The sequence below is a fragment of the Mus caroli genome, chromosome 10 (genome assembly GCF_900094665.2).
Source record: "Mus caroli chromosome 10, CAROLI_EIJ_v1.1, whole genome shotgun sequence".
Taxonomy (NCBI): Eukaryota; Metazoa; Chordata; class Mammalia; order Rodentia; family Muridae; genus Mus; species Mus caroli.
This window is the reverse complement of record NC_034579.1, coordinates 70,090,118-70,113,558: the sequence shown is the minus strand read 5'-3', so window position 1 is coordinate 70,113,558 and position 23,441 is coordinate 70,090,118. Positions and strand designations below refer to the sequence as shown.

The 23,441-nt window shown below is 42.2% G+C and overlaps 1 protein-coding gene across 2 annotated transcripts in view; it reads left to right on the top strand.

Moving 5' to 3' along the window:
* LOC110303161 (solute carrier family 5 member 4-like) overlaps nt 1–23,431 on the top strand; it is a 54,772-nt gene extending 31,341 nt beyond the window's left edge. Inside the window, exons 8-15 of one of the 2 annotated variants that reach the window (XM_021174131.1) lie at nt 2,213–2,433; nt 7,749–7,884; nt 9,885–9,992; nt 11,917–12,067; nt 17,740–17,908; nt 19,763–19,978; nt 21,902–22,007; nt 23,192–23,431. In XM_021174131.1, the coding sequence (XP_021029790.1) occupies nt 2,213–2,433; nt 7,749–7,884; nt 9,885–9,992; nt 11,917–12,067; nt 17,740–17,908; nt 19,763–19,978; nt 21,902–22,007; nt 23,192–23,403 (1,319 nt within the window). In that variant the 3' untranslated portion in view covers nt 23,404–23,431. Of the gene's footprint in view, nt 1–2,212; nt 2,434–7,748; nt 7,885–9,884; nt 9,993–11,916; nt 12,068–17,739; nt 17,909–19,762; nt 19,979–21,901; nt 22,017–23,191 lie in introns of both variants that reach the window. The other variant, XM_021174132.1, reaches the window with a different exon arrangement.
* Nucleotides 23,432–23,441: the final 10 nt, after the last annotated feature.

The following is a 23,441-nucleotide window of genomic DNA, read 5'->3' as shown; positions in this document are numbered from 1 at the left end:
AAAAAAAGGGAGGGGGACTCTGCAGTCTGCACCCACCCCACCACTGAGCATGGCCACTTGGGGAGTCAGAACTCGGAGAGTTTGACCACACTTATACCACGCTGATGCCCAGGCTAGTGCTAGGTTGTCAGGAGTTGCTCAGGACACTGCTCTAGGGATGGGAAAACACAGTCTGAGATGTGGAGTTCACTGGACCTGAGAAGAGGCCCCAGGCTGTGGGGTTCTCTGACTCTTGGATATCCAGGCACTGCTGGGAGTCATGGAAGAGCCGATAACAGAGTCAGGGTCACGGGTTGGGCACAGCATCTAGCCCAGGGCCAGGAGTAAGGGGAGCTCCAGCTTGTCCCAGCAGTGGTTGTCCTTAGCTTGGCAGAGGCAGGCTTGGTGGTGGTTGTGACTGGGAGCACAGAGAGGCCTCGGATGGGAGAATTAAGCTGTGGCTCTGTAGTTGAAGGCCTTCTCCATGGCTCACCATGGCGGATCTAGGTGAAAGAGACAGGCCGTAGTTCTAAACAGTTTATTGGTTGTTCATGGCAGAAAATGGATGCATAACATTCCACACCCACTTCTGGGGATGGGGGGTGGGGTCTGAGATTAAATACCCTCTGCAGGGAGGGATGTCTGGGAAAGGAAGCTTATTGGCCAAGCCTTCTGGGCCTCTATGCACCTCATTAGCATGGAGAACTGTTTTAGGCCTATGTGACCATAGGACACGTTTCTTTTATGTGAGAAGCATGGCATGTGTTCCAGGTCAGGGATCTGGCAGGAAGCAGGGAGTCGCCTAAGTCTTAGGTGTGTGCCCACCCAGTCTCCAGGTCTCAACCTGCTCTACCTTACCAAACTTCCTGGCATGGTTTTACCATCCAACCTCTGTGTGTGTGTGTGTGTGTGTGTGTGTGTGTGTGTGTATTTCTCTTTGTGTGTTATGACTGTCCCTCTGTGTGTCTCTCTGTGTGTATTTCTCCATGTCTCCCTCTCTGTGTGTGTCTCTCTCCCCATCCCACTCTCACTCCTTTTCTCTTACTCCATGTCTCTTTCTCTGTCGCACTTTCTGTGTGTCAGTGTGTCTCCCTGTGTGTCCCTCTCTGTCTCTCTATCTCTCCTTCCCCCACCCCCTTTCCATCCTAATCCAGAGGCCTCTGCCTTTTTTTTTTTTTCTTCTCACACTTATTCGTATAAAATCGTAGTTCCCACTTGGTTTTGAACAAGGAAACCAGACTACAATAAAGCCTATATCACTAGGGCTTCAAGGCAGGAATGGAAGCCATTTACATCTGTTCTTTTAAAAATGATGTCTGTTCTCCTACTTTACCATGAAATTTGCAGAAAAGTGGGCGGCCAAAGAAAATATGACACTCAGCAAAGTGACTGAAACTTGGAAAAATCAAACAGAAAACAAGCATCTCACTTTCTCCCTCAGTGAAGATCCCAGCCTGTGATTTATGCATGTGTGTATGGAAACACTGTAAAAGTGGATAGAGCATAACATATGGAAAAGGATGGAGAAAGGGGTGTTACATCAGTGGTAGAAAGCACAGAACACAGGCGTGAGAGGATAGAAAGATACTTTTTTCTGGTTTTAGCTGTCATGGTTGTAAGTGTGTGTGTGTGTGTGTGTGTGTGTGTGCGCGCGCGCATGCATATGCATACATGTTTGTGTGTGCACCTGTGTGTCTGTGCATGCATGTAAGTATGTATGAATGTGTGTATGAGTGTGTGTATGAGTGTATGTATGAATGTTTATGTATGAATGTGTATGTATGAATGTGTGTGTGTGTGTGTGTGTGTGTGTTGAGTAAAAATGTAATTGACAGAGAAAGTGTAAAACCATAACAAAGTTTCGTTGCTTCTAAATGGCCATTTTGTAACTGTGAACAGTCTAATGAGATGGACAGAGTTTGGTACTAGGCAAATGTTATTAAGTGGCAACCTTAATTGAGTTGCATAAGGTTTTTTTTTTTAGTGTATGAGTTCATCACTTTGCTAAGTGATTTTCTTAAGAAATAAGAAAGAAACAATATTAAGGAATTATTTTCTTTGAGTACTCAGTGGAAGCCAATAATCTATCATGGACAATCCCAAAGGCATGCTTGGACCATTGGGGAAGGTACTGAAGTCATGACCATGCTAATAGGAAGCATTCAAGTACCTTCACTGCAATGGAGTGCTTGTGAGCATGCAGTCTCACACACTCTTTCTGATGTCTTTCTAGCATTTGCTGAAGTCGGAGGCTACGAGAGCTTTACAGAGAAGTATATGAACGCCATCCCCTCTATAGTGGAGGGGGACAACCTGACCATCAGCCCCAAGTGCTACACTCCCCAGCCCGACTCTTTCCACATCTTCCGAGATCCAGTCACTGGAGACATTCCATGGCCGGGACTGATATTTGGAATGACCATTTTAGCCATCTGGTACTGGTGTGCCGATCAGGTGAGCATGGACATTTGCACGTGTGATTGTGTTTTTATTTTTCTTGTTTGATGTAGAAGCATCTAGCTTCTTCTATTTTGTACACATTAACAATATTTAAAGTGTCAGACACTTTTCTATGTCTTGTCTTGTCCCTCCTCAGCACACTGTGCCCCCCCCACACCTCAGAGACACATTCAGCTCTTTCAGTTAAGGTTTATTTGGATGTCATTTCTAGTATTTAAACCACTGCAACTGGTATATTCTGTGACACATCAGAATTGATATAATTTTTGACAGCAGTAGAAATAGACACTCACCAAGTGTAGAGTGACACACCATTCAGGGTCTTAAACTTAATTGGACCCCAAATAATTCAAAGGTTTATATTAAGTCTCTCTTTAGACTTTCTAGTTTTAGTGTTTTTCTCTTAGTTGAGAATTTAGCTTTCCTTCTTCAGTTCCTGATCTTCTGTTGTTCCGACCTTTCTACACACCTTGACTACAATTTTAGAGCATTTAGTTTACAATTTTTGTCATTATATAGAAGTAGTTATTTGCTATCACATACACACATACATACACGTTTTGGCTCTGCGCACATGCGGCATGTGTGACTGTGTGTTGTGGCTTTCTCTTTTCGATGAACAATTCTCATTTTTACCTTAAAGTTTCTTGGTAATCACTACTCATTATGCATCAAAACACCTGCAGATTGGTGGAACACCCTCGCAGTATTTTTTTTAACAGAGCTGTGGCATCATCAATCATGTGTCAGAGTAGGAGACTCCACTTCTTAGTAAAGAAAATAGCAAGACCTCACACTGTGACTTTTTTTAAAGATTTATTTATTTTATGTATATGAGTACACTGTAGCTGTAAAGATGGTTGTGGGCCATCACGTAGTTGCTGGGAATTGAACTCAGGACCTCTGCTCGCTCTGGCCCAAAGATTTATTTATTTTTTTTTAAAGATTTATTTATTTATTATATGTAAGTACACTGTAGCTGTCTTCAGACACTCCAGAGGAGGGCACCAGATCTCGTTACGGATGGTTGTGAGCCACCATGCGGTTGCTGGGATTTGAACTGTGGACCTTTGGAAGAGCAGTCGGGTGCTCTTACCCACTGAGCCATCTCACCAGCCCCCAAAGATTTATTTATTATTATACATATGTACACTATAGCTATCTTTAGACACACCAGAAGAGGGCGTCAGATCCCATTACGGATGGTTGTGAGCCACCATATGGTTGCTGGGATTTGAACTCAGGACCTTCGGAAGAGCAGTCAGTGCTCTTAACCACTGAGCCGTCTCTCCAGCCCCACACTGTGATTTCTTACAAACTGCTAAGAACAAAACACAGTGGTTTTTTTTTTTTTTAATCAAGAGGCACCTGGACTGAAAGGCAGAGAGACAAACAAAGAGAGACAGAGACACAGAGACGAGAGAGAGAGAGAGAGAGAGAGACAGAGAGAGAGAGAGAGAGACAGAGAGAGAGAGAGAGACAGAGAGACAGAGAGAGAGAGACTCCTACCCAAGAACAGCCCACAGAAATCTGGATACCCAACTCCTTTATTTAATATACAGAAATGCACAGAGAGGGATTGAAAAAAAAACATGTAGAAACTGGAAAATCTATTCCAACTGACAGTAATTAAAATCCCCGTAAACTCTCCATAATGAAATGGAGATAAGAGATTTACCTAACATAGTGTTCAAAAGGATGCTTACAGCCAAACTCAGGGAGGTGAGGAAGGCAATATATTGACAGACTGGGAACTTCACAAGAGATACAAGATATTTAAAAGTAACAAGTCAGCTAGGGGAAGGAGATATTAAAAAGTCAATGGAGGAATTCAGCAGCAGATATACCAAGCAGAAAAAAAAAAACAAAAAAAAAACCGCTGGGCGTGGTGGCGCACGCCTTTAATCCCAGCACTCAGGAGGCAGAGGCAGGTGGATTTCTGAGTTCCAGAACAGCCTGGTCTACAGAGTGTGTTCCAGGACAGCCAGGGCTACACAGAGAAACCCTGTCTCGAAAAACCAAAAAAAAAAAAAAAAAAGAAAAGCTGTCCACACTAATGGGATGCTTCAAAAGCTGTTCACACGAAGACATGTTACAGTCAAACTGTCAAAACATAAATGTAAAGACAAAATATTAGAAGCTGCAAAGAAAAGGAGCTTTCCACAGTGTGATGGAACCCTGAGGCTGAACTGGGTTTTTAATGGAACTCCTAAAAAGCAGAAGAAAATAAGATTTTTATGTTCAAAAATGCTAAATCAACCAAGAACATCATAAGTAAAGGAGTCGAGTCTCCAGATAATTTCTGTGGACTGCCCTTGGGCAGGAACCTCCTCCCCCCCCTCCCCCACCCCTGCCTTTCAGTTCTGGTGCCCCTTGATTCTTTGTAACACTCACTGTCTTTTGTTCTTAGCTTGTAAGAAATCAGTGTGAAATCTTGCTGTTTTGTTCACAGATGTAGGATAGAAGTGAAATCGCCAAATCCTTCCAAAACTAAAGGGGGAAAACTCCTGGAGAAAAATGTAGGAAAATTTTATTTATTGTCAAAATTTAGATAATAGACTCTTTCTAGAACAGTGGTTCCCAACCTTCCTAACACTGCGACCCTTTAACACAGTTTCTAATGTTGGGGTGACCCCCCCACCATCAAATTATTTTCATTGCTGTTACCTAACTGTAACTTTGCTATTGTTATGAATCATAATGTAAATCATTTTGGAGAGAGCTGATTGCCAGGGGTCGCAACCCACAGGTTGAGAACCACCATCTAATGGGTCTGCAGTAGTCCAAGAAATATCAGCAAGAATTGAAAAATAAGACTGTGTGACATTAAAAGACTTTATTTCACAGCAGGGAAACAATTGCCATAGTGAAGAAAGATAAGATATAACAAGAGAGGGCTGGTGAGATGGCTCAGTGGGTAAGAGCACCCGACTGCTCTTCCAAAGGTCCAGAGTTCAAATCCCAGCAACCACATGGTGGCTCACAACCATCCGNAATGAGANCTGGCGCCCTCTTCTGGAGTGTCTGAAGACAGCTACAGTGTACTTACATATAAAAAAAAAAAAAAAAAAAAAAAAAAAAAAAAAGATATAACAAGAGAAAGTCTTCGTCAGTTACCATTCTGGCAGGGGCATGAATACCTAAAATACACAAAGGAAAAAAATAAAATAAAATAAAAATAAGCCAAGTAAACAAACAAAGCTCCAAAATAACAAGATCTCAAACAGGTAAACAAGTTCTCAAAATAAGAAACACAGATGGAGGGGGCTGGAGAGATGGCTCAGCAGTTAAGAGCACTGACGCTCTTCCAGAGGTCCTGAGTTCAATTCCCAGCAACCACATGGTGGCTCTCAACCATCCATAATGAGATCTGATGCCCTCTTCTAGTGTGTCTAAAGACAGCTACAGTGTACTTATGTATAATAAATAAATCTTTGGGCTGGAAAAGAAACACAGATGGATGATAAATACTGGGGGAAAGTTCAATATTCTTAATTGTCAGGGAAATGCAATTTTCTACCACCTTACGATAAGAAAGGCTCTCACCAGGAAAACAATACATCCTAGAGATGACCTTTGGAGTGGCAGGGGAAGTAGCCCTTATAAGCTGTAGTTGAGAATGTAAATTATCAAAGTCACCATGAAAATACATATAGAGCTTCGTCAAAAAGCTATAAATAATGGACTGAACCTCTGAACCTGTAAGCCAGCCCCAATTAAATGTTGTATTTATAAGACTTGCCTTGGTCATGGTGTCTGTTCACAGCAGTAAAACCCTAAGACACACATCAAACAGGAAACAATAAGAGCAAACTAGGAATGGCTCAAGTATTTCTGGGAACCCACAAACAACCCAGGCTACATCCAAGAGTATTGCTTGTTCTATACAAACTGATGGTAAGAGTCTTTTGCTGATGACAACATCTATACACCTCAATGAACAGAGAAGGTGAACTGGTGTCTAACCTTCACCCCTACAAACTAATGCACATGATACTGGAAGGTACAATACCAGAGAAAGGTAAACACCAACCTAGTTGCGAACCCTTTGCTCTACAATGGTCACCTACCAGCAAGATATGCTAGTGCAGTAGTGGAACAGAATTTGTGAAAGTAACCAACCAAGATCTGATTTAAGGCCCGCACCATGAGATGGAACCCACAACTGACCATAGTTGAGTGGCCAAGAACCTAAGACTGGACAATCCAGGGACCTGGGGTAAAACCAAATACTACTACTGTTCCACTAAAACTTAAGAAAAAAGAAAAAAGAAAAAAAATCTAGCAATACAATAACTCCTGAGAATATTCTGCTGTACTCATAGATCAGTGTATCTCACAGCTATCATCAGAAGCTTCCTCCTGAAGCAGATGGGAATATGGAGACCACAGCCAGACAATGTGCAGAGAGTGAGAGACCTTGGCACACTCGGCCCTAAATGGGATGTCTCCATCAAATCCCTCCCCTCAGGACCAAGCCAATTCTATCACTTTTAATTCCTAACTAGATGAGTTCTCAGAATAGTCTGAAGAATTCTAGAAATGAATGCCTCAAGGTTCTATTTTCATGACTTCCTAATTATGGTGTTTCCATGGGAATGGGCTTGCCCCACTAGAAGTAAGTTACCTGATAATAACGAGGAAGATGTTAAGAATATGTATATACAACATTCAAGACAAGAACACACAGCTGTGGCAGCACCAGAAGTGGCTTGAGGAGCATGCTGCCCTACTGTGTTGCAATCTGGGTGTGATAACCATGCTTCAATAATAGATAATGTACATTACTTTCCATGTGATAAGGGTCATGAATGCATTTTATACATTTGTATAAAATGTCCGGGAAGCCCTATGAGAGATATTTCTACTTTAGAGCTGAGAAACAGGAGGTTTACAGGGCTTAAACACTGCAAATTAAGTAGTTATATAAATCCTGATACTGCTATAAGCCCATTTGTTTCCACTAACCATACCTTTTTAAAGTGATTTTAATTTAATTTAATTCTATGCATATGAGTGTTTTGTCTACATGTAAGTATGTGCACAATCCGTGTGCCTTGTGTCCATGGAGATCAAAAGAGGGTATTAGATTCTTCCAAAACTGGACTTATAGATGTTTATGGCTGCTGGGAACTGAACCCTGGTCCTCTGCATAAACAATATCAAGAGCTTTCCGCTGCTGAGCCATGCCTTCAGCCCTAACCATATAAGTTCTTATTATATATAATATGAAGCCTTGAAAATGTATTCTCATCCGCTTTAAAGTCACTAGCAGATTGTTGCACTAATATGCTGTGTTTCCCCGGCAGGTCATCGTACAGCGCTGCTTATGTGGTAAGAACATGTCCCACGTGAAGGCCGCCTGCATCCTGTGTGGATACCTGAAGCTGCTGCCCATGTTCCTCATGGTGATGCCGGGGATGATCAGCCGCATTCTGTACACAGGCGAGCCATGGGCATACGAAACTTTTCTTTTTTTAACATTTATTTATTGTATGTATATGAGTACACTGTCACTGTCTTCAGACACACCAGAAGAGGGCATCAGATCCCATTACAGATGGTCGTGAGCCACCATGTGGTTGCTGGGAATTGAACTCAGGACCTCTGGAAGAGCAGCCAGTGCTCTTAATCACTGAGCCATCTCTCTAGCCCGTATCAGTTAATTTTTGACATGTCCTGATGGACTCAAAGGCTGGGCACTCCTAAATCTTTCCTGGCTGGCAAATGCTCCCCTCTGGTACTCCTGAGACTCCTAAACCTTTCCATGCTACCCCAGGCCCAATTGGGGCAGTGGCCAGTGGCTGCTTATCTGAATTTCCACATGGCTGTTAGCTTTATCTGCTGCAGTTGTCATGTCCCATCCTTCTCCCCCAAATCATGGCAATCCCCTCTCCTTCCTTCTCTAGTTCCTAGCCCACACAAATCTATAGGTCCTGCCTTCAGTATACCTGCCCAGCCATTGGCTGTTGGCCCTTTATTGATTGACCAAGAACCAATTGGAGACAAGGACCTTCAGCATTCGGACACACAGATTCACGATTTGGGGGGCCGGATTCCCAACAGAGGGAGGCGCTCCTGAGACAAGGGGCAGAAGAAGAACATTCGGCAGACTTAGCACTCTTCTGTATCACTTCTGTACATGTCCTAGGCTCCTTGCAGACTTCTGAAACTATACATCCCGTTCCTATGAATGGATTTATGTAAGATAACCCAGAAGTTCCCTGGATGATGAGGTGGGACTGAGCAAGGATGTTGATAGCTGACTGTGGTGGTTTGAATATGCTTGGCCCAAGGAGTGGCACTATTAGGGGGTGTGGCCTTGCTGCGGTGGGTGTGGCCTCGTTGGAGGAAGTGTGTCACTATGGGAGTGAGTGGGCTTTGAGGCTTTCCTCCTAGCTGAAGTGAAGGCTTCTAACACTTGTTGAAGGATGTTTTCCTCTCCCTACAAGCCACACTCAAGAAGGAAGCTTCACCAAAACATAGCAACAGTCTCCAGAGTTCAAATCAGCCTCAGCACCAAGGAATGCCTTCTATATTCCTACTAGGATAGCCCATTAAGTCCCTCTTAAAGCATTCCATTGCTTTCTAATCCAAAGTCCCAAAATCTACATTCCTCCAAACAAAAGCATGGTCAGGCCTGTCACAGCAATACCCCAGTCCCTGGTACCAACTTCTGTCTTAGGGTTTCCATTGCTATGAAGAGACACCATGACCAAGGCAACTCTTTAAAAGGACAACATTTAATTGGGGGCTGGCTTATAGGTTCAGAGGTTCAGTCCATTATTATCAAGTCAGGAAGTATGGCAGCATCCTGATAGGCATGGTGCTGGAAAAGGAGATGAGAATTCTACATCTTGTTTCAAAGGCAACTGTCTTTCAGGCAGCTAGGTCTCAAAGCCTGCCCTCACTGTGACATGCTTCCTCCAACAAGGACACACCCACTCCAACAAGGCCGTACCTCCTAATAGTGCCACTTCTAGGCCAAGCATATTCGAACCACCACACTGACCTCATGATCAGGTGGAGCAACATCTTTGACCAAGAAGGTCTTAGAGGCACACATGCACATCTTGGTCTCTGAGAGAACTTTAAAACTGGATCAGTTGTCAATGTTTGGGGAAAATTAATTTCCAAGTCAGGTGAGGATAACTACTGCCGATTTTTTTTTTTCTTGAGAAATTACTTTTTCTTGGTTAGAAAAGGTAGAGGAGACACAGCCAGCCATTTCTGAAGGACAGAAGACACATGTCTATGGCCAATCCCATCACACAACATTGGCTGTGTCTTTCCAACTAGGCATAAGTGTATCAAGTTCAAAGTTCAGCATCCAATTTCTAGATAAATATAGCTCCTCCCATCTATGATCTTGCAACTTCCCTCTGTCCCTCGTGTGCAGAATCTACCTAGTTGAATCCTGCTCAATGAACTGTGTCTCCCCTCAGATAAGGTGGCCTGCGTTGTACCTTCTGAGTGTGAGAAACAGTGTGGCACTGCGGTCGGCTGCACCAACTATGCCTACCCCACCTTGGTGCTGGAGCTGATGCCTGATGGTAAGTAACCATCCATAGCATGTCTGGAGGGATACACGGGCCATGAGGTATATATTGGGGAAAGATTCTGGCAATCCTTCCATTAATGCAGTCCTACTCATCAGCTGATCCTTGAGAATCAGTCACAGTCTACCAGTCACCCAGTCACATGATAGCTGGGTTTGGAGATTGCAGAGAGGAGCTAATTTCTGATAGACTATTGCTTAGGGTCAATGCTATCAGGGCTAGAGAGATGGCTCAGCAGTTAAGAGCACTGACTGCTCTTCCAAAGGTCCTGAGTTCAAATCCCAGCAACCACATGGTGGCTCACAACCATCCATAATGAGATCTGATGCCCTCTTCTGGTGCATCTGAAGACAGTTACAGTGTAGTTAGATATAATAATAAATAAATCTTTAAAAAAAAATTAAGGCACTCACAAACTCAAGGTGGAATGCATGTCATTACCCTGTACTAGGAGGTCTGGAGCCATCACTAACGGGGTGAGGAGAGGAGTTGTGAAGCTCTCACAATGATTCAAAACTTTCAGCTTTGCCCATAAAAGTTTTTCAGCAGTATCATCTACTAGGTCTGTAGTTCTCCAATTCTCACAAAGCCAAGAGTTTCTCCTCCAAAGAAAGATGGTACCGGGTTCTTCCTTCTCTTGCAAAGTGGTTCCCAGAATGTGACCTTTAGACTCTGACTCAGAGCTCCACGATTTCCCCATCCAGCTAGCTAAGTTTCCACTGGCGGGTGGCTACCACACCAACCCCTACTCCAAATCCCTCACAGCCTTTGGGGTGCACCCTAGGCAAACCCACGCTTTGCTGCTGTACCTTTCTCTCTTGAACCCGGACCAGGCTCTTCATGAAAGGAAAGAACACAAACTTTGTTCAGAAAGGACAGTAACTCAATTTCTGGGCTCAGCAATTAAAATCTTAATCTTGTAAACCATATTAAATCTAAATCCTCCGGTGATGAATCCTAATGGATTTGCCACTGAAACTGGGAGACACTACTAATTAAAATCTTCTCCTCACACTACCCCAGTCCAGAAAGACATAACTCTCTCCTGCTTCCTCTCTCCCCCCATCCAACCCGGAAGTCCTGCCTACTTGCCCAGTCATTGGCTCCTTTATTCATTAGGGGATTGGTTCACAAGGAGTCACCTGAGTACGACTCAATCCTTGTCTGCAGCCCCTTCCAGGGGAGCGGAGTTAGCATACAACATACAAACCAGGTCCATTCACAACAACTTTTAAGTAATATTTAGCTCTTATTTTTATTATTTATTTTTATTTTATTATATGTGAGTACACTGTCTTCAGATGCACCAGAAGAGGGCGTCAGATCTCATTACGGGTGGTTGTGAGCCACCTGGAATTTGAACTCAGGACCTTCGGAAGAGCATTCAGTGCTCTTAACCACTGAGCCATCTCTCCCGCCCTATTTAGCTCTTAAGCGAGTACTGAAATGAACCAGAGAAAGAACCTCAGAAAATGTTTGTATTACAAATCCAGATATTTACATTTCTCAAGCTAATTTTAAGCCAGAGAAGCTAACCAACCACACGATAGCTCTGAATTTTTAAAATTAAACTCCCAGATTAAAAGTCAAGGATTTCACTACCACATCTTTTACATTCAAATAGGATGAATTTCATTAAACCTTGTTGCATTCTATAATGATGAATTCACTTTACATGAATAATCACAGTATCCAACACATATTGAAGCTTTACTGTGCTTCAATAACTTTCTAAATATTTTGTGTGCTTTAACTGATTGAATTTCCAAGGAAAACTCAGCAATGATACACACTGATCGTTGCAGTAGCTAATAACTCTGTAAATGAGTGTTTTAGCCTTGATTGGCTCTTTGATGTAGCAAGTCACTCACAAGCCATGACATCCACTCTAACCAGAGCTTGCTCCCTCTGACCCCAGGACTGCGAGGCCTGATGCTGTCAGTCATGCTGGCTTCTCTCATGAGCTCTCTGACCTCCATCTTCAACAGCGCCAGCACGCTCTTCACCATCGACCTGTACACCAAGATAAGGAAGAAGGCATCGGAGAGAGAGCTCATGATAGCGGGACGGTGAGAGAACCTGGTCTCTGCCTAGAACCTACCCAAGGAAGGGGGCTATAGACAGGAGCGACAGAGCCCTGCCCCTTAGACTGAAGGCAACTGAAAATGTGATTCTACAATGGGGAAGACTTATTAGGAGATGTTCAACTCAACCTTTCTCTTCACAGATACAAAAATTATAGCCATAGTTTTAAATGAAGTAGTTTAGTTTTTCAGACTTCCACTGTCTGATTGTTATTCATTCCTTCCCCTTATCATTATCCCTACACCATCTCTTCACAGAACTCATCCGAGAGCTGGAAAGATGGCTCAGTGGTTAAGAGCACTGACTGTTCTTCCAAAGGTCATGAGTTCAAATTCCAGCAACCACATGGTGGCTCACAACCATCTGTGATGCCCATCTGATGCCCTCTTCTGAGGTGTCTGAAAATAGCTACAATATATTTATATATAATAAATAAAAATAGGCCAGATTGAGCGGGGCCGGAGTGAGTGGGGCAGGAGCAAGTGGGGCCAGAGTGAGCCGTGGGGGTTGGGGGAAACTCAGTCTGTGTTTAATCTGATCTACCTCACAATGTAAGTCTAATAGCTGAATGTCTTTCCTTTAACAATTTCTATGCGTACCATATGGAAATGATCAATTACCTCATCCACATTACACAGAGAAGTTTACCAACTGCATTCACTAAAAGTTGAGCCATGTTAGACAGAGACAGATCCTCAAGAAGAGACAAAGTCCAAGAGGCTGCTTGGAGAGTTAGGAGACCCTGGGGAGATTGGGGGCCTTGAAGACAGTGAGATGGAAGGAAACAAGAAATAGTAGCCAACGTGGGGTCCTCTTCTTCACTTAATTTTCAGGCAGAATCTGCCTGCCATTTTGTAGAATGCTTTAAAAATTAAAGTGTGAAACACAGAAGGAGAACATGAAACATAAATATGTAGCAAAGTTTTGTTTTTAAAAACTGAACACTCGGGACTGGAGACATGGCTCAGTAGTTAAATAAATCTTTTTTTTTTTAAATGAATGATCCTATAACCATAATTTTTGTCAAGAAATAGAAATTACTAGGACACCAAAAACCTCTTCTTGGGTTCCACATTTCCAGAGCTAACAATGGCTATTGGTAATGTGACAGGTAGTTCAAACCTTCCCAGGTTAGAATATGATAACCAGGGCTGGAGAGATGGCTCAGCCGTTAAGAGCACCAACCGCTCTTCCGAAGGTCCTAAGTTCAAATCCCAGCAACCACATAGTGGCTCACAACCATCCGTAATGAGGTCTGACACCCTTTTCTGGAGTGTCTGAGGACAGCTACAGTGTACTTACATATAATAAATAAATCTTTTTTTAAAAAATATGATAACCAGAATAACACAGTAGGATTTCTAATTCTTCCATGGCCAGTCATGTTGCATTGTTCTGGGATAGTTTATTCATTTAATCACTGTATGTATAGATATAGTTATGTGTCTGGCACGTGAGTACAGTGTCTGTGAAGAGCGACATTGGAAGAGCTTTAACAAGTTTACATTCACATTGGCTGCAAGGGGAATGCAGTGTGTGTCTAAAATATTGTGCTTTTGCAGCAAGAGCAACAATAATTAACACATTAACCACCTGGCATACAAACTCGAAAATGCCCCTAGTTCCAGGTCTTGACTCTTTACAATTGAAGTGTGTGTGTGTGTGTATGTGTGTGTGTGTGTGTGTGTGTATGAGAGAGAGAGAGAGAGAGAGAGAGAGAGAGAGAGAGAGAGAGAGAGAGGAAGACAGAGAGAGAGAGAGACTGACTTCCGGCCTGGAGAGGGTAGAGACGGGGCACAGAGTAGGACTCTGGCATGGCTTTAAAGTCTGAGTGTCTCTGGACATTCTAGCTCTTTAACTACACTGAAGTGCTGATGATAACTTCTAGAAAGCCCTAAAAAAAGACCTTTCTTGCTCTTTCAAAGGGTAAAACGCTGCTGGCTTAGGCGATCCACACCTGTAGCCTAACAGCTGAGGATTAAGCGATGCGGCCTTTGTTCTGTCTCAGCAGGAACTATGCTGCTCTAACTTTCAGCCTGCTAGTCAGAAGTCACGGGAAGAAAAAGGAACAGTTTGAAAAGTGATTATAATGTTTTCTACTAAGTGGTAAAATGCTTTCTAGGAAAGCTATAACGGGAAAACAGAAAGATCCTAAGGAAGACCAGGGAAAAATTCTTTTTCTTGTCTCTTTGTCCTCAGTACTTATACATCTTTCAGAATACATGATCACATGTTACAAAGTTCATCACAAGTTCACACAAAAAGTCAAATCATAAATTGAAATAGAAGTTTACAACGGGGAATGTTTCCATGCAAATCCATTAGGAGTAATTATCTGGCTAAGCATCCACCACCTGTCTCAGCTGCACAGGTTCACTGAAGGTTTAAAACCATAACTAAGTTATTAGTGAAGTTTTGTCTAGATAAACCCAGTCAATATTTTATCTTTTCTCTAGTTGCATATGTAGCAGAGGATGGCCTAGTTGGCCATCAATGGGATTAGAGGCCCTTGGTCTTGCGAAGATTATATACCCCAGTACAGGGGAATGCCAGGGCCAGGAAGCAGGAGTGGGTGGTTTGGGGAGCACGGCCAGGGGAGGGTATAGGGGACTTTTGGGGTAGCATTTGAAATGTAAATGAAGAAAATATCTAATAAAAAAAGAAAGAAAATATGAAAGTAGAAAAATGGTAATAAATGAAACTTTAAACTAAAAAAATTATCTTTTGTCCTACACCTATAGTAAATCATTAGTTCCCTTTTTATGACCTTTGGTTAATTCCTTTACAACCTCTTAGAATGAATGTGCTCTGAGTAGGAGAAAGTCTGGTTACTATCTAAGAGCAATTAACTGGTGGGAAACTGACAGAGTTCTCATTGCAGCTTTGACTATCAGAAAAGGATCTAATAGCAGTCCCAATGTAAAAGAGCTTAATAATCACTGATATAATTTTAGGAATTCTTTTTTGTTTGGTTGGTTTTTTGGGGGGTGGTTTTTTGTTTGTTTGTTTTGTTTTTGTTTTTGTTTTCTTTCTTTCTTTCTTTTTTGGTTTTTTGTTTTGTTTTGTTTGTTTGTTTGTTTGTTTTTTGAGACAGGGTTTCTCTGTGTAGCCCTGGCTGTCCTGGAACTCACTTTGTAGACCAGGCTGGCCTCGAACTCAGAAATCCGCCTGCCTCTGCCTCCCAAGTGCTGGAATTAAAGGCGTGTGCCACCACCACCTGGCTAATTTTAGGAATTCTTATAGGATCATCATTAAGACTTAAGAAGTNAAAAAAAAAAAAAAAAAGACTTATGAAGTCATCTATTTGTCTACATAGCATCACTACAAGATAGTACGTTTTTGTGGAGCTGCAGAGATCTGCTCAAAAGGGTGGGCTAATACCTAGTGATTATTATATATGTTTAATAATAACAGGAAAAGCATATTAATAGCAGGAATCTTTCCTAAAATGATTTTCTCCCGGGCCTTGCCCATCGGAGCTTCGTTGTAGGTATAAGCTAAAGTAAAGCCGTCTCAGGAAGATCACCTGCTAATTACTAGCTTGTCCTACGATGGCTCCTGACAACAGACAGAGACAGAGAAATAAGGCCTGAGTTTCTTGGTGACCCAGACTTCATGGGGGCTCAGGAAGGAATAGTTCCAGTAAAAACTCACGTTGGGGAACCCTGGTGTTAAGTCCAAGGTCTCCCATGACCGATGGCTCTCTGAGCTTGGTGCCAAAAGGACTCCCTTTCTCAGTGGGACTTCCCTCTCTCTGCCTGACTTCCTTTGGAGAGCATCCCTGAACACAGGTGCCTGGCCTTACCTGAAGAATGACGTTGTGCAGAGCTGCATAACTCAGCACACAAGTTCGGCTCTGGCTTCCCACAGCACGGTAATTAGGTGATGTATTATTATGGCCAATTAGCTCTCTCCACCCGTACCCCTAGAAGCCCTTATGTATCCTATTCCTGGAAGAGAAGGTTTGTCTCACTGCATTGGTCTCCGGGTCCATCTGATCCACCCTGTGCACCCCCACTGCTTCCGTTGTCCTCGCTGGCCGACCAGTGGCCGACGACCCCTGGGGAGAAGAGAGACCCCACAGACTCATAGGCACAAGTCCTGTTAACATTTCAGCGATTATGTTAACAAGTTTTCTACCTATGTTGCCTAAAGCCTACAATTTCTCATAACAAAGAGACAAGAAAAATAACTTTTTTAAAAAATTTCTCAGTGAGATTTATGATTTTGTGTGGAAAATAAATAATTAACAACAACATCCTCAATCATGTAGCCACAAGTTCTGGGAATAAACTCAGAACAGGATAAAAAGTTATATCAATGTATATAGGTCCCTAAAGTGGTTTGAAGTAGGTGTGGTGTGGAGCCCCTCGGCTTCCTGGGAAAGAACAATAAGGAATCTATTCTACTGCTAGGATCAGCATTCGTGAGTCTAGGGTTGTATTTAATAGTCAAATCATTTTCCTATCTCCCTACTTGTTATCCTCCTGCTTGCCTTGAGCTTCACGTGACCCACTAGTACGGCGATCCCCGGATAGACAGTTAGCATCTGTCTTCTGCTTGACATCTGCTTGTACCGAGTAAATGACCGGGATGTAGTGTTTCAGTCAACAAGACAGTCATATTAGCGCAGAGGAGCTTGTGAGAGACAACACCTGCTAAGTGGATTAGCCACAAGGAGAGAAGCAGGCTCGGTTACCTACAACAGGAAATTTGATTGTGTTGAACACGGGACAGGGGCACTGAGGCAGAACGAGAGGCAGAGGGTGTGACTTATTTTTCAATGATAACAGCATGTGGTGGGGATGGGTGGTCAAACCTTTAGGCATCACACTGAGACTGTCTGTCCGGTTTTCCCAATAGTTGTAAGATTAGAGCAGTTCATAAGGCTGGGACATTTGTCCCTCTGTCCTGTGACAGACTCTTGGTGACACATCCACACCCTCCCCCCACTGCTACCACACTCTGCTCAGGCGATCACGCAGATTAGTAAATTGCTTGTTCACAATCTTATAAGACGCTGGGTTTTAAAAGGCAACTCATCTCCCATGGACCACAGCTACCTCTGATATGTGTTTTGTTCTTTTGTTTGTTTGTTTGTTTGTTTTGTTTTGTTTTGTTTTTACCTCCAAACAGTATTTTAACGAATTCATTTTAGCTGTTGAAATACTCGAGTTAGGAAGTATACATTCCCGTTTCTTACCCCAACACACCACGTCTGAGATGTTTGACATTTCCGTTCTAGACTCTGTAAATTGACTCGGTCTCCCTCGCTCTGGGAAAAAGGAAAAGAAAACTCTACCGTGTTTATCATATACGTTATTAGCGGTGGGTAGGCGTGGCTTCAGGTTTGTTTCTAATTCATGTGTACCTTGAAAAGTACTAGTCGGTTGCTACAATTTGAGTTGATTTCATGAATACACAGCAAATCTCGTGAATAAAAAAAAAAAGAAATTACAGCTAATTTTTTAAAGAAGTTTATTCGTTGACTCTTTTAACTACCTGATATTCTTTAGGCACAGCATGGGCCCAGCAAGGCCAAGCAGTTTGACTTTCCCTGGAAATCAAATGGAAGAGCAGGAGGTTCCTGTCAGGAATGGGGGAGCCGGGCATACTGCTTTTGATTAATCTTTAAATCACGGTGTTTTCCTGGCAGGATATTTGGCATGGTCCTAATCGCCGTCAGCATCCTGTGGGTCCCACTGGTCCAGGCGTCACAGAATGGACAGCTCTTCCACTATATTGGCTCAGTTTCTAGCTACCTTGGGCCTCCCCTTGGCGCAGTCTTCATGCTTGCTATCTTCTTCAAAAGGGTCAATGAGCAGGTAAGGGAAACTTGAGGGGTGCACGTGCGAGAATGGGGGGGAATTAGAACTGAAAAGGGCATTTTTTTAGCTAAGCACGGTGGCTCATGCCCATAGTTCCAGAAGATTACGCAGGAGATTGCCACAGAAAGACAGCTTGAAACTAGAAGTTCAAGACCAGCCTGGGCAACACAGTGACATCCCATCTCAAAAGTAATGAATGCATGCTGTCCAATCTACGTCTGTCACTTCAGGCCCATTTCAACTTCACTTGTGGTAAGCCACAGTTTATAATCCTCACGAAAGTACCTGACCATGGATGGAACACACAATCATATTAAACTCTTAACATTTTTCACAAACTGTGTACATTCATTGTAAAGTATTTAAAAAAAAAAAAAAAAACCACTTATTTTTCAAAACAGGGCTCAAACATCCAGTCATAGTTCTACCATATAATAATACTGACATCAAGTAAATCAAGCAAGTCTGTAACATAGAAACAACCATGTACCTACCTTATTTAAATGCTGAGAGAGTGGAAATGGAAGATATGTAAAATGTGTACCAGAAAAAAAGTCTACTGGGCAGTTGTGGTGCACACCTTTAATTCCAGCTTTTGGGAGGCAGAGGCAAGCTGATTTCTGAGTTCAGGGACAGCCAGGGCTATACAGAGAAACCCTGTCTCAAAAAAAAACAAAACAAAAAAAACAAAAAAAAAAGAAGGAAAAAAATTTTAAAAATCTACCACATTAGAACTACCTAAAATACATTAGATCCTATTATAAGTTGTTGATTTCTATAAGTGATTGATTCTTGTGGACTATATCTTAATCCACCAGCTCTTGCGAAGTGATAGTCTGTTAAAATAGTCTTCTGGTAAGAAATAGGAATGGAGCTGGGTGGTAGTGGCGCACGCCTTTAATCCCAGCACTTGGGAAGCAGAGGCAGGCAGATTTCTGAGTTCGAGGCCAGCCTGGTCTACAGAGTGAGTTCCAGGACAGCCAGGGCTACACAGAGAAACCCTGTCTCGAAAAACAAGAAACAAAAAACAACAAAAAAAGAAAGAAAAAGAAACAGAAATGGAGAAGGTGATGTCTGTTCTGTCTGCCATGTCTTAGTAAATGGGGCATTGAAATTCAGATGTAGTCTCCCACAGTCTAAAGCTCTTATTTCTAATCCCCATGCTGTGCCAGTTCCAGAGAGAAGAACTGAGAGTATGTGTTTCAAAAACCATAGATCTCTAGAATATAGAAAAGCTTTGACTTGTCAAGCTTACCTCCTATTAACCCTGAAAATCGGGGGAGTCATAGTTCTCCTTGTTTGGCAAAATAAATAGCAGGTGTTTGCATCTATAGATTGAGATTTAGTCCGAGTAGACCACATAGTTCTGGGGTTCAAAACGTCAAAATGTGATATCTAAGATATGGAAATTAATTTCAATCATTCTGTAATATGTCCATCATAATATAAGCTAGTCTTACCCATAAGTGTATACAAATAGCATTAGTCAATAATGAATAGAATAAAGTAGAAAGAAATGCACGGTGTGTACCTGGAGGGATGGCTCAAAAGTTACGGGCACTTACTGCTCCTGTAGAGAACCCAGGTTGGTTTTCAGCTCTAACACCGGCTCTCAAACACCTGTAAGGAGGTTCGGGGGAATCTAGCTCCCTCTTTTGGCCTCTGCAGGTATTTCATGCATGTGGTGCATATACAAATAAGCAAGCACATACACATAGACATAAATCAAAATAAATAGGTTTTAAAGTGCTCTGGTGTCTGAGAAACAAAGAAAACTTGTGTTCTTGACTTTCTCTGAAGGAAGCCAGTAAGCAGGACGGTAACCTTTTTTTTTTTTTCTTTTCTTTTCAGGGAGCATTCTGGGGGCTAATGTTCGGACTTGTGGTAGGCCTTATTCGCCTGATTGCTGAGTTTGTATACGGAACAGGCAGCTGCGTGGCTCCCAGTAACTGTCCCAAGATTATCTGTGGAGTGCACTATATGTACTTTGCCATCATACTCTTCTTTGTGTCCATAATAGTAATCCTGGGAGTCTCCTTCCTAACGGAGCCGATTCCTGATGTTCATGTGAGTAATGTTAGCTGCTATCCAGACTTAGACGATGGAAACATTGTAACTTACACTAGAGCTAGGATCCACTAAACGGCTGCTTTGCGCCTAACATATGCCAAGCCACAGAGAAAGATGTGTGAGATTAGGAAATGAACCAGGAATTCACAATCTCTCTAATAAGGCTGGGGGATATCTCCAGGCCACCGCCACCATTTCAGGATACCAGAATGACAGCACCTAGTGTTGCCTAGGAGACCAGGAAACCCCAGAGAGCAGAAGAGGCACATGGGCCGAGCCAGCTTAGGGGCAAATCAAATATCGACAGCATAAACGGAGATGAAATGCTCACAGCAGCAGGGATGAGTTCATTTTTGAAATATGATATTTAAATTGACCAGAAGAGTATAAATAATGTTCAGTGTTGGTAAGATAGTGGGAAAATTCCCACAATCCACAATTGTTGGTGAATATGTGAATCTTATGATCTCTAAGAGGGCAATTTGTAGTTGCCAATTTTTAAATTCTTATACCTATGGGTAAAAAAATGCATACAGTTAGTTTCTTATTAAAATATATGCAAATTAGGGAAAATTTTTCTCTGCATAGCAAAAACAATCATATTTTTATCACTAAGAGAATAATATAATGAAGCAGCACTAATATATATTTAAATGTCCATAACATGGTTGAATCAGGAAAAAGGCCTGCAGAATATTATAATGTGCCGTACTATCATTGTTAGATATATAAAAAGAGGGACACAAATACATTTGTGTAAGCATAGAAAAAAACTCTTAAAACATGAATCTGAGTTGGGCTGGTGGCACTCAGGAGACAGAGGCAGTTTGATCTCTAAGAGTTCAATGCTAGCCTGGTCTATCTAGTAAATTCTGGAACAGTCAGAGCAAAATAGTGAAACCCTGTCTCAATAAAAAATAAACAAACAAATCAAACAACCAACCTGTGATTTTTTATTATTTTTTATTATTTTTTGGTTTGGTTTGGTTTGGTTTGGTTTTTTTTCGAGACAGGGTTTCTCTGTATAGTCCTGGCTGTCCTGGAACTCACTTTGTAGACCAGGCTGGCATCTAACTCAGAAATCCACCTGCCTCTGCCTCCCAAGTGCTGGGATTAAAGGTGTGTGCCACCACACCCAGCCCCAGCCTGTGATTTTTGACAGAATTACCAATAGAAGGGGCAAACTGTGAGACATCAGAAAATACTAATCAAGCCAGGCATGATGGCACACGCCTTTAATCCCAGCACTGGGGAGGCAGAGGCAGGCGGATTTCTGAGTTCGAGGCTAGCCTGGTCTACAGAGTGAGTTCCAGGACAGCCAGGGCTACACAGAGAAACCCTGTCTCATAAAAGAATAAATAAATAAATAATAATAATAATAATCAGTATCGTAATCAGTATTGCTCACACGAGAGATAGGATAGTGAATGCAGCCGAGAGTCTCTGTAGGACAGCTGAATCTGTACCCTTCTGGTATCAGAAACCCAGAAGTAGGAGTCTCCAAATACTACTTGGAGTTGTGAGCAAATACTAGAATTAAAAATAGAAATAGGGCTGGTGAGATGGCTCAGTGGTTAAGAGCACCCGACTGCTCTTCCGAAGGTCCAGAGTTCAAATCCCAGCAACCACATGGTGGCTCACAACCATCCGCAATGAGATCTGGTGCCCTCTTCTGGTGTGTCTGAAGACAGCTACAGTGTACTTACATGTAATAAATAAATAAAAATCTTTAAAAAAAAAAATAGAAATAATTCAAAATGGTTGATGCGTTTTGGTGAGACAGTTTATAGATCTCTCCTTTTAACCTATCCTGCCCTGGCACAGATAACGTTTTTTAAAACTGTGCGTTAAATGAGGTATCATTGGATCATTGTAAATGACTCCCCATCACTAGTGAACTTGTGCATTGTCTCTGTTTAGCTGTACCGCCTGTGCTGGAGTCTTTGGAACAACACAGAGGAACGGATAGACTTGGATGCAGAAGAAGAGGAAACTCAAGAAGAAGTTGGTGGTGCTCTTGAAGAAGGTAATATCTGTTTGTTTTTAATACCACTAAATTCAGCTCCTGAGATTTACATATACATAACTAAAAAACTTAAACCATGTCCTCAACATGATCATCCAATATGAGATCCACTTATCCATCTCCAGTCCATCTGTCCATCCATCCTTCCATCTATCCATCCATCCATCATCTATCCATGAAACTGAGTGCCAGCTACCAAAATAACAATTACAGACTACCTCATCTCTATACACTGTGCTCAACAGATCAGTCTCGATTGGTCATGCCTGAGTGTCTGACACAATCTCCTCTCCACCCTCATCCCTCACTAGTCTCCCTGATACATCTTCTCCTCCAGACCAAGCTAGTCGATTTGTTATCAATGGACTGACTTTCAAGTTTTTCTCTTCGTTTTTATCTTTCTATCTTCTTCAGTGACCTCTTTCCCTTAGTATACCCTTCCATTTACATTATTTGAGGTTACCCTATTAAAGTCAATGTCTACATTAGGTTAGATGATAGTTGGGTATTTCATTAATTTTCAGCCTCTTTTAGACACAAAGATCATGTACTTTCTACCACCACACCCAAAATACTTGTGCTGTGTTCCACAGATTTCTGCTTTATCTTTAATTACTTTTCATAGATTACTGTTTAATAACATGTCTTAGTGGTAGTGAGATGGCTCAGTGGTTAAGAGCACTGACTGCTCTTCTGAAGGTCCTGAATTCAAATCCCAGCAACCACATGGTGACTCACAACCATCTGTAATGAGATCTGACACCCTCTTCTGGTGTGTCTAAAGACAGCTACAGTGTACTTTCATATAATAATAAATAAATCTTTGGGCTGGAGCAAACAGAGGTCCTGAGTTCAATTCCCAGCAACCACAAGATGGCTCACAACCATCTGTACAGCTATAGTATACTCATATACATAAAATAAATAAATCTTTAAATAAAAAAAAGTCTTAATTTTTCCAGTGCTATCTATCATGAAGAGCTTTGCACAAAACTCTTTTTTGTATGTGATCCGCTGTACCATTGGGATATATTTTTAAAAGTCTGACTGAAGGGCAGAATTTTTATTTCATATAATCAAACTTAAACATATTTTTCCATGGATGTCCCCCTGACACTCGCACCAACAGTGATGTCCAGTCCCTGTCCTTGGTGATGATGTATTGATTCTGTTTCCTGTTTCAGATTCTGAGCAATCCCGTGGCTGTCTCAAGAGGGCATGCTGCTTATTGTGTGGTTTGCAGAATACAGGGCCCAAGCTGACCAAAGAAGAGGAGGCAGCTCTGAGGCAGAAGTTCTCAGACACATATGAGAAGCCCTTGTGGAGAAACGTCATGAACATCAACGCCGTCCTCCTCCTGGGTGTGGCTGTCTTTGTCCACGCCTATTTTGCCTGAACCCTGAAGGAATCAGAGACTTAATTGTTTTTTTGTTT